The sequence below is a fragment of the Engystomops pustulosus genome, chromosome 3 (genome assembly GCF_040894005.1).
Source record: "Engystomops pustulosus chromosome 3, aEngPut4.maternal, whole genome shotgun sequence".
Taxonomy (NCBI): domain Eukaryota; kingdom Metazoa; phylum Chordata; class Amphibia; order Anura; family Leptodactylidae; genus Engystomops; species Engystomops pustulosus.
In genome coordinates, this window is record NC_092413.1 from 164,089,637 (window position 1) to 164,101,812 (window position 12,176).

At 40.3% G+C, this 12,176-nt stretch overlaps 1 protein-coding gene across 4 annotated transcripts in view; it reads left to right on the forward strand.

Annotated features, from left to right (window-relative positions):
• GOLIM4 (golgi integral membrane protein 4) overlaps positions 1–12,176 on the forward strand; it is a 71,370-nt gene that overhangs the window by 17,342 nt on the left and 41,852 nt on the right. For all 4 annotated transcript variants that reach the window (XM_072142866.1, XM_072142867.1, XM_072142868.1 and 1 more), the window contains exons 2-3: positions 8,706–8,780; positions 11,910–11,959. In XM_072142866.1, the coding sequence (XP_071998967.1) occupies positions 8,706–8,780; positions 11,910–11,959 (125 nt within the window). The remainder of the gene's footprint in view (positions 1–8,705; positions 8,781–11,909; positions 11,960–12,176) is intronic.

A 12,176-nucleotide genomic window follows, 5' to 3' on the forward strand; every position in this document is an offset into this window, starting at 1 on the left:
GGTTGATGTTCCTTGAGTATCTTAGTGTAAGAGATCACGTACAAAATGAACAAGTGGGTTGGTGTAATAGATACCTTCCAGCAATACTACTAACTGAATATGGGGCACTTGCTGCGTAGGAATCGATGGACACTTTGGGGAATAAACACAAAAAGCCATTAATTGGTTACACAAGCGTCTTCTTCAACCTCTTTGAAATAAAGCTCTGTTCAGCTGGGACAGAATAAAGCACCTCTGCCTGGGCCTTTCTTGGCAAGTTGTATCTTTTCAGCAAAGCTCAGGGAGCTAAAGGGCTGCTGGTTATGCAAATAGCTAAACTCCCTGTGCATTGAGTGCTCAACCTTTAATATCTGCCTGGTAAGAAGTGCTGCAGGGGTTAGAAAAATGAATTTCTAAGGGTGGCTTAGAAAAATGAAATTTGGTAGTATGTCTTTGAACCATTCAGAATTGTCTTGATGTCCTTTTAAATAGGGTTCCTTTTGATTATTACATTTTTGTCAGGCAGCAAGGTGATCTAAAGCAAGCCGATATTGGCCTCTCTCTTCTCCCTCAGACAAGGACGGCCCCTAGCATCACTGCCGGTCCCTTTTTTCACACCGATGGCACATGACTGCAGCCATCACTAGTGACATTGCTGGTGCAGATTGCAAAAAGAAACCAGAAGTTGGCGCTTTGCCTTGGATGTAAGAGTGGGGTAGGGAAAGGCTCCATTGTTGTTTTTTAGCACTTACCGTATATACCGGCGTATAAGACGACTTTTGAAGACAGAAAAATCTTCTGTCTTCTCTGGGGTCGTCTTATACGCCGGTAATCGTCTTATACGGCGGCATGGAGAGGGCTCACGGGCTGAGCCCTCTCCATAGCCGGTAAGTCTTTGCTGCATATTGCAGCAAAGGCTTACTGGTAACACCCGCGATCGGTGCTAGCGTCATACTAGGCACCTGCCGGGGAAGATCAATGGCGGCGCCCAGCAGAAGAAAGAAGACGGCGCGGACATCCGGGGAGCAGTTTATTTTTTTTTTTTAATGCTGGGCAGTGCTGTATACTACTGGGGGCAGTGCTGTATACTACTGGGGGCAGTGCTGTATACTACTGGGGGCAGTGCTGTATACTACTGGGGGCAGTGCTGTATACTACTGGGGGCAGGCTGTATACTACTGGGGGCTGTGCTGTATACTACTGGGGGCTGTGCTGTATACTACTGGGGGCTGTGCTGTATACTACTGGGGGCAGTGCTGTATACTACTGGGGGCTGTGCTGTATACTACTGGGGGCTGTGCTGTATACTACTGGGGGCTGTGCTGTATACTACTGGGGGCTGTGCTGTATACTACTGGGGGCTGTGCTGTATACTACTGGGGGCTGTGCTGTATACTACTGGGGGCAGTGCTGTATACTACTGGGGGCTGTGCTGTATACTACTGGGGGCTGTGCTGTAATGGTAATGTTGTTGTTGTATGCCTGATGTTTATGAGCGACAGTTTTCCTGCTATATACCTGCATGTCATAAGAATTTACATTAAAAAAAGGACCATGTTAAATTCAAATCTGTTTTTTTTTAATTTTTACCGGTGTTTTGTATGCGTTGGAAAAGGGGTAGTCTTATACGGCGAATATATCTTAAAATCTATATTTTAAACAGGAAAGTAGGGGGGTCGTCTTATACACCAGGTCGTCTTATACGCCGGAATATACGGTATATCTTAAGTGATTGACCACAGGACCTAACAAGTTACCCAGCACCTGGAGAAGGCTGACCTCATGAACCCTCTTGTGCGGTAGAGTCCTATCTACAGTTAGCATGTTATAGAGCATTAGCTATTTTCTCATGGTTTTGTTGAAGTTATATAATGTTTTTTTGTCTTGGTTATGCATACTATAAACCATATAGTCACAGGTCCAATACTTTTAGTTGCCTGTCTTTTTCCCCATCTGCTACTTTGGTAATTTATTAATGTCACCTTTACCTCGTGTTAAATGTTTTTTTCCAGATATCTTTTTTAAACATTTGTTACAAATTTCCCAAAAATGTTGCACAAAAGTCGCTTCTTTCAATTTTCTAAGTTTTCCTTAAGTATGGTTGCGATTAGAGTTTTTCACAAATTTTAGGCAATTTGAAATGATAAATGTCATTTGTGAAATTTAATATATCTAGAAGATAAATGTCTTTGTCAAAATGGCCCCAAAAGGCGCAAAAATTGAAATGTGCCAAAGAAAGTCTCAAAAGACAGAAAAAAATGGGAAGAAAAATAAAGATAAATGACCCCCAAGGAGTGGTATCCTATTTGGACACCTTTAGGAGTGTCATGCATCTATAATAGACTTATGTGGAAGGAAGGATGAATAGGACTGTTACCTCCGACTACTGTTTGAAATCCTGAAGAAGCAGAAATATGAATGTTAAGGTATTCTGCATATTTTCCCAAAAAACTATCAGTCTGTTCAGCACTTCATGCTCTGTATGGTGACACTTTTAGGGAATAAGAAGTGTTTTTGTATATTCAGCGCTAAAATGTTGCATGTTTCTTTTGAAATGGTTTGGACTTTTATGAGACGACAATGTGATAGACAGGAAGACTTGTGGGAAGCACGATGATGTGTCCCTGTGGTTTTCCAGTAGCTAGCACCAGTCTGTACTTGTTAATTCACTGACTTTATAACACTTTGAATACTTTATTACCAGCTCCAAAGACGTCTGCTGATAAGAGTATTTCGGATGGTGTTACAAGTTTTGCAGAAGACAAAAAAGAACTCCTCAATGATAACAGCTGTAGGGCAAAATGTGGCTCTGCTTGATGTTCTCTTCAGTCCGGTGCAGCGTGACCTTTCCTTTGAAGTCTTAGATTTATTATTTCATCTGGTCGTCTTATGGTTTCCTGTAACTTGATGTTTAATCCTGCAAATAGAAAACTTTGATTAAGTAGAAAAATAAACTTGGCGACATTTGCCTATTGAAGTTTTGTTGGCTTCGTTGTATCTAAGCTACCACTGATCAGTGTATGTAGACCTTTTTTTTAGGGAAAAAGGCTTTCCAACGATTTTAGTGAGACCTTTATTAGCAGATCCAGTAATTTGTCTATAAACTAACATCTAAAGTAATGCAGCAATAAAATGATATAAAATGCAAATACATAATGGGGCAGATTTATCAAGCAGTCTGAAAGTCAGAATATTTCCAGTTGCCCATGGCAACCAATCACAGCTCAGCTTTCATTTCACCAGTGCTCATGAATATTTTAAAGGGGAGCTGTGATTGGTTGCCATGGGCAACTGGAAATATTCTGACTTTCAGACAGCTTGATAAATCTGCCCCAATGACTCAGGAGACACAAAGCTGAAGGCCTTAGAGGACATGTGTGGTATGTTAAGAAGTGGTGCATATGCTATAATGTACAGCCCATTAGAATTGGATATGGCTTTGAAAGAAACCAGATTCCCTGCATAGATTGACGTTCTCAGTAGAATTTACATTTATCGCATGTTGAATAACTGTTATGTTTGGCCATACTTTTTCACTTAGGTGATGCACATATTGCATAACCTTGTTACTTAATAGATAAAATGAATTATAAAACTTCATCTAATGTTACATACATCATAGTGAATAATTAATATATCTGATTGTTGATGAAGATTTTAGCATTTACACAGGAGTGTGGGAGGAAACTTGAGGACCCGTAGGAAACCCACGCAAACACAGAGAGCACATACAAACTCTTTGCAGATGTTGACCTGGGTGGGACTTGAACCCAGGATCTCAGCGCTGCAAGGCTGTAGTGCTAACCACTGAGCCTCCATGCAGCCCTGCCATAGCTTCTTCTGATGGTCACATCCAGTTGCTGCTTCTCCTTCTTTTTCAGAGCTCTCCATCTGCCACATATTCTCTACTCTACTTGTACAACAACACCAGGTCATCAACTTAAGGACTTAAGACACGGTGGTCTACCTAAAGGGAAATCATCCTACTGTGTCTTACATGGCAGCTGTGGTTTAATCTTTTTCCTGTGTGTTAAAATAGTTGTTTTATTTCTGCCTCTGACCCCGCTCCTGCCTTGTCCCTAGGATTGTTTGGTTTCCATCTGCAGTTCCTATTATGGTGACTACCCAGGGTACACTTCTGACTTTGTTATTGCTGCATCAGAGCCACAACCACAGATTGTTTTGGAAGCAATATCCTTACTTTCTTACAGTGATTAAAGAGGTTTTCCCACCTTCCAAAGCCATTGGGAAGGATGGAGACTGCTGTTGTGGAAATTCTATAGAAGTGATTGATGCAACAACAGTGTAACGGTTCAGTCTCTGGGTACATTCTTCAGACATGGATTGCAAATAGCCGAAAACGGTAGTAAACTGCTTATATAAGGGCAGTGTTAGGCACGGATCGAAACGTTACACTATAGCCTTTCCCTGTGTGTGTTGCTATAGTATATATTAGCTGAAACCTTTATACTGAGACTTTGCACGGCTCTACTCAGTATGCAGTGTTTGAGGTCTGTGCCTAGCATTGGAGCAGCTGTCATATTAGAAAACGTTACGCTGCTCCGCAACTCTATTCCCAACCGTTTTTCACCAGATGTAAGTGAAATAAGAAATATGTTTTGGAAGATGGTTACCCTGTACTCTTACACTGTTTCCACAGGGCAACAGATTCCCATCTCCTTCCTGACAGTTTATTATAGCAGAATTGCTTTCAGGAAATGTAATTTCAAATTCACAAATTGTCCATGCTGATACCGATCCTTTACTTACTGCCACACTAGGGGTTTTTAAGGAGGGATTCTTAGGCCTTTGATCTGTAGTGAAAACAACTATACAGATCAGGGTCTGGCTAATTTTAAGCATTTTTGCTTTATTTTGCTCAGTATTCTGTAGCATGATTTTGTTAGAACTACTACACACTACTGTTATATGTACAGGGATGGTACTGCAGGTAAGCCATGCCGTCCCTTAGAAACCACTGTATTTATCCATGGAAGTTAGACCTTGGGGTTATTGTCAGAACTCTCTAAACTTCTTGGTTTCTTCTGGAGCAATGTTCTCCATACAGGTTCCCCTGACTGGAAACCATATCTGGCTGTAAAGTTCTGCAGCAGGATGTTTGATTGACAGGTCAGCAGCCTGAGCAGGGAATGTGTCTGCTCACAGTCCTATGGGAGTGTTGAAGGGCTGTTCCAATCGGCTACTGGGGTGGCCTCTGGTCACTTCAAATATAACTGCTTGTTCATGTTACCAACGCCTGTTACTGACTTAGTTTTTTTGGCTGATGTGATAATCGGAGATATTCTTCTGTGATTCTGAGACTTTGCCTAGTTTTTTGTCTTGTGTCGCTTTGTCTTAAAGTACTGTGCATTGAACCCCTTAATGATGTGACCTGAAAAGGTTTTAATGATTGGACATTTTTGGCAAATGTTTGTACATTGATATATATATATATAATTTTTTTTATTGTTTTGAGGAGTTAAAGTATGTATATACAAAAGTAACAATTGTAATGTATAGTACATTTTATTTTTAAATTAACTCAAAATGACCAATTACAATTTTATTGGGAAATTTTAAAGGGGTTGTCAGAGTGTTATAAAAATGTAGCAGTCGGGCTTGGGATGGCTTTTCATAAAGAGAGAGATTTAATCTTCTCAACAATCTTTAACTGGTGTTTCCATCTCCTATAGTGGTGGCATGTGGCTAAAATACGCCAACACTTTGTGAACAGCAGTCCAACCCCTGGGTCACTCCTGAGAATGACGGAATTGCACTGCTGATTTAATGGCACATGTCAATAAACAGATTTACCATTCATCGCAGCTGACAAATTGACAACCGATAATCCAAAAAATTTACATTACCAGAATGGTGCATGGCATGTTGCCTGTTGATAAGACTGTGTGCACCAATGGTACACACCATAGTCTTAGTATATCTGTCTATGCCAAAATACTGGAGTAATTTGCACATTGAAACATTGTGAGCCACATTTATTAAAGGTTTTGGACCATTTTAGGTAGTTTTCTGCCTTGTCCAAAAAGGGACGCCGTCTTGGTAAACGGGGGTGTGGTCACACTAGAAAATAGCCTATGCACCAGAAAATTCTGCTTGTGGAGTAGCACACAAGACCAACAAATAAGAGGTGCAAAGTCTGACTCCCCAGTCTTATACTGCACCAAATTAATCACCCAGTAGCAGACACAGGATTTACATGGTATAGCAGAGAACTGTCTAGTCCCTGCACTGATCTAAAGACCCAAACATTAATACATCTCCCCTATTGTAATATACTGAATGTTTGCTTATGCAAAAGACTCTTCACTAATTTAACATTTCATGGATTTTTATAAGGGGTAGGTACACCATGCCACTGTTTGGCATTTTACAAAATTGCCAAACAGTGGAGTAACGAGCCTCCTTGCAAAGTCTGTGCCAGGCCCCCGACTATAATCTGTGGGTTATAATACTAGTCTTCTCAAATGGGAAAATGACACCTTATGGGCCCCCTAAGCCTCTTGGGCCCGGTTGCGACCACGCCCTCAAGTAGCACCCCCTCAATTGATGTGCTGTACTGCTATTGTTTTGTTGAACTTATGAAAATTTCCCACTATTGCATATCGGATATCCATATGTGTAATGGTATTTATATCTATTTTTTATATTTGTGACAATATCTGTGTTCAATCAAAACCTGTGTAATAGTCAACATATTCTGCAGTTCTTTACAGACATTACTAGTCACCACTTCTTGCTGGGCTGGCTAGCTGTTTGTGGAGTAGGGAGAAAACCAGGGTGCCCCATAAAAGCCTTGCCCACAACAACAACAAAATGTTATGTAGAGGTTGAGCCTGGTTCACTTTGAAAACAAGACATTAACCCTGCAGGCAAACACTGCTAATGAAAGTAATCCGACCCCTTTAGATTTTTCACTCTTCGTTTCATTGCAACTAATTGGTAAGATCATTTTTTGCTCATTAATGTACACTCTGCACCCCATCTTGACAGAAGAAAAATAGAGGTGTAGTGTTTTTTTCTAATTTATTAAATCAGGAAAATCTGAAATATCACATGGTCATAAGTTTTCAGACCCCTTGCTGTGACACTCATATTTAACTCACATGTTGTTCATTTCCTTCTGATCCTCCTTGAGATGTTTCTACTCCTTTATTGGAGTCTAGCTGTGTTTAATTTAACTGATCAGGATTGATTAGGAAAGATACACACCTATCTATATAAGAGCTCAAAGCTCACAGTGCATGAAATTTAAGGAACAGCCCAAGGAGCTTAGAGAAAGAGTTACAGAAAGGCACAGATCTGGCCAAGGTTACAAAAAAAGATCAATGCGCCCAAGTACAGAAATATCCTTCATGAAAACCTCTTTCAGACTGCTCTGGACCTCAGACTGGTCCGAAGGCTTCAGAGCCCTGACCTAAACCCAATTGAGCATCTCTGAAAAACTTGACAATGGCGTCTGGAAAAGGTTCTGTAATTTTCTGCAGGACTTGTTGGCCATGCGCTGTAGGGGGGGTATGGCGCTGCAGGTTTCAATTGTGAACGTGCCTACACGCCACGTTGAGCAGAGTACACAGGCGCTGCGCATACATCTGTGTGCACACGCACGCTCTCTGCTTGGGACATTGCAAAGAATCGCTTTGGATCGTGTGGCAGGCTGTCATTAAAGAAACCCTTTAATGAGCAAAAAAAAAAAATTTACTTTTTGGATCTTACCAATTGGTTGCAATGAAACAAAGAGTGAAAAATTTAAAGTGGTATGAATAATTTCCATACCAGCTGTACCTTTATTAAGATATCTTGTAAATACCAAAATTTAGGGGAGGTATAGAATTAGTAGGATATTAGGCACCAATTTAAATAGAAATGTGAGCAGACTTCAATCATGGTCCAAATTAATAAGAAGGTTAAAGGGACACTTGGGCTTCATTCGTTATATGTGTTTAATGGCCCCTTGCTAAACATTAAATATAACCTTATGCTGTAAGAAATGGAGGATCCTACAATGATCCGATTCTTCAAGAAAAATGTGAGGTAAATCTATTAGCTGGTATTGTCTAGAAGGGAATTGTTAATTACAATCAGGCGTTGATTGCACAGCTTCTTCACATTCAGGGCTTTGTCAATTTATTCCTACCTTTTCTAAAGCACCAGGTACATGATCAATCAAAGCACTTGACTGATGATTCCCTATTGTGCGCAGAATTTTGTAGAACTGTGCAGGCAGCCTTAGAAGAAAAGACAAAGGATATATTCTTCTACTATGTTGCGGATCTATGAGAGTCTACAGGTCTAGCATTTATGTGGAAGAGGTGTCTGCAACACAAATGTGTTTAGCCCCTGGTAACACATTGCATAGGATGGGAGTCCTTGCATCATACAGAAATAGCATGCAAGGGGTCCCTGGCTGCAGTTCTTACAGAAGGGACACTGCAGTTCAGTAGACAGACAGTGAGTCCTTGCATCATAATTCTGTCCCATCCTGTGCAATGTGTTCTATCCGTACAAATCGGACCAACCTACGATCCAATTTGTGTGCAGCCTGCCTTATGTTGGTAACCTCAATGCCAGTTTTGACCTCTGGAGACATCTGTCCCAATAGTTTAATATGATGAGACTTGCTTTTAGTACGTGTTTGTGTGGCATTTGTTTTTTGTAGGTTTTGTGGTGACGTGAAAATCTTATAAAAGTTGTTTTCTGTATTCCAGTGGTATACGAACATCGCTCTAGACTGGAAAAATCTTTACAAAAGGAAAGACTTGAACTCAAGAAAGCAAGAGAAGGTAAATTCAAGTTATGTGATCAATGGTGATTAATGTCAGTGCATTTTACACTCTCTTATTTCCTCTCCCCAGACCTAGTAGATTACATGGCAGACTAGGGCTACCTGCACACGAAGGTGTTTTATCCATGGTCATGGACCCATGTGCTGCTCGGATCCCATTGACCAAGCATAGTACTCCTCTTTTTAATGTATTGGATGTACACTATTAAAAAAATGGAAGTATACACTGATCCATTGAAAGTATTGAATTAAAGGAAACCTGTCATCATCAATTGGTCTAATAAACCGCTACCAGTATATTGTAAAGCACCATAACACCTTCGAGTTATTCTTTCTTTCATGGCCCATGGTGGTTGCATCATCCAGAAAATCAACTTTGTAGTAAGATGTAAATTGGTTTCATAAAGTCCAGGAGGCCGGGAGTTTAACACTGAAGTCAAGGTTGGGAGCTGATAGACTACTTCTCCATGAATGACATCATGCATTGGACTTCAGGAGATCTGGTTAGTGATATCTCTGGATGCAGGACCATCAATTACAATGAAGAGGACTTTCTGAGGAAGACAGAGCTTTGACTTTAGTGTTAAAATCTCCACCTCATTGACTTTATAAAACCAATTTACATCTCACTTAAAAGTTAAATTTCATGGATGATGCTACCACAATGGTTTATGAAGGATACATGATCTGGAAGGTGTTCGGCTTCTTGTCAACATACTGGTAGCGGTTTAGGTCAATTTCTGATGACCGGTTCCCTTTAAGTCCCACACAGTCACGCACCCCTGGCTGTTTTTCAGAGACGTGGATATGAACCCTAAGGCTACATGCACACTGCCGTTACCCGCTGTACCGTAGCATGGCGGGCACACGACAGCCCGCGGGGAGAGGAGGAGGTGAGCAGTGGATTCAGACGCACAGCTCCGTAATAAGGGAACAGATAGGACTTGTCCTATCTTTTCTTGGGGTACGGAGCGGTATGGTGCCGCATGTGTGTTGCACCGTACCGCTCCCGTAGGGCGCCGTGCGCCCTTTGCCTTCTGTAGGGGACATATATCGGCCGTATATACGTCCCCCATGCAGCAGTGTGTATGTAGCCTAAGGATGAATGCAGATAAAGCTTACTATCCCGAATTTCCATATATTTTTTTATTGGTTTGGAGTATCTGCATAAAATAATCAAAGCAATCACAAAAAATCTGTACAAACTTTTTGGATTTTCATGCTGATTTTTTCGCAAGAATATCTAGATTGCATTCACACATTGGGACTTATTTACTAAAGGTCGCAGATCGCACTTTCGTTGCACTGTTTGCCGTTTTTGGGATTTGCGCAGAAATGACAGATAGGTCACGCTGGGCTGCGCTGGGTTTGTGTCACGCGATCAGCTGCCCCAGCTTTCATGCGACAGAAGTCGGGGGACGCGCCGTCAAACGATCCGACTGATTCGGAGTGAGCGTGGGATTTAAGTTTCAAATTGCAAGATAATTTACTTGCATACACCAGGAAGAAGAAGGTGAACTCTGTAGGACCTGAGCAGGGAAGTGACACATGCAGGATATCAGGGGCACGATCTTGGTGAATCGCGGCACAGTCTCCCCCCAAAGAAATTTAAGTGCATTGGGGAGTAGCTACCTTCAAACAGATGTGTTTAGACCTAAATTATTGCATAACAGTTTGCAATGTTAACCAGAAAAACATGTGTTGCTTCTGAAATGCAAACATAAAGGTTTAAACACGTTTATATTCAAGAGTAATTTTTCTGTTATGGACTTGAATTGCGTTTCTAAACCCACTTAACACACATGAACACAGCCTGAAAGAGCCTAGTAAACTATTAAAGTAAATCTACCATTAAAATCAAGTATGATAAACCAGGGAAACTTACTCATAGATCCAGGCTTCCTTCTAAAATCAACTTGTAAAATGATGCTAATTAGCTTAATTGGCATCAACATGTTGACAAGGTATGCAGACTGTTGTCTTTTGATGTTTCGGGAAAAATAAGGGGAGTTTTTTTATTGTTCAGTAATGGTGAGTTATATTGTCTCATTAGCATAATTGTAAAAGTTGATTTTAGAAGAAAGGAAGTCGTGTATAACAAATATAGGAAGATTACTACAGTCATGGCGCTTATTAGTAAGTGTCCCTAGTTTTTCATAATTATTTTGGTGTTAGATTTCCTTTAAGTGTAAATTATAGTTCTTAACAGAAAGAAAAGCTCATCATGGGGATACTTTGTATTGAACTCATCATCTGTATAGCAATTTGGTCCCCCATATAAGAGAGCCTGCCCAAAGCATCACCTGTAGCTTTAGGGCTCAAGATTTGTTCTTTTGAGTGAACACATGTATAGATTCAGGCACTGAACAGTAGAGATAGATTTGCTATAGACTTCATTGTACATCATTTGTTACCCACCAGGGCTACACTTTAAATTCCAGGGACAGTGCAGAAATCATCCGCTTATACGTTTTGCTTTGGTCAGCTTTGTCTGGATGTAGTCAGAGCAGGCACAGAAGTCATGCAGACTTATCTCTACATTTTCTATGCAAATAAAGAATCTCAGGCAATTAATTATTTAGTTTCTGACCAATAAACTGTGAAATTGCATTTTGTCTTATCAGCTGAATGAATGTGAATTTTATTTGTATTGTCACATGAGTGAAATTTTGCAGAGTGCAACAAAACTCAAGTAACTATTGAGACTCGCTTTTTAGGCCATCATATTTTTTTTTTTTTTGAGGTGACTTAGATTTAGTCACTTACTGCCGAAAATCCATGTGTGTCTCACTGCTGCCATCTTGTGATGGAAGGGATTATAACATGTATAATACACAATGGAGAACTCACCTGGTATCTGCTACACTGTGCTGTCTTATGTTATGATGGGTGTAATCTTATATTAGTATATAGTTATATTTCCTTTTATACTCCGTATGCTGCCAGAACCCATAAGCCTGGTTTCCCTTTGATCTGTCTAATTGACTAAACTAGCAAGAGAACATATGTTTTAATTATCAACTTCTGGAATGATGCCTCAGTGTGGGAAGAAATTGGGGCAGAATTTTAACTAATATTCTGGTTGGTTTATTATACATTGCTTTGATGCTGAGATGTTTTTTCCTAGATCATCTTGTATATAAACTAGAAGCACAAGAAACCCTGAATAAAGGAAGGGTAAGTAAAGCACATGTTTTATTTCTCATTATCAAAGCAAAGGTTTTATGTGTCTTATGTGGTTCAGAAATGTAATCCCAGAATTGATAGATAGTAAGTGACATAGAACGTATTTCTCAGCCTGTTGTTTATGCAGGTCTGGATGTAGAAATCCTCGTATGTATCATGACTTTGAACAGCGCACTTGGAGATATACAATATATGTGATGTTGTTTGC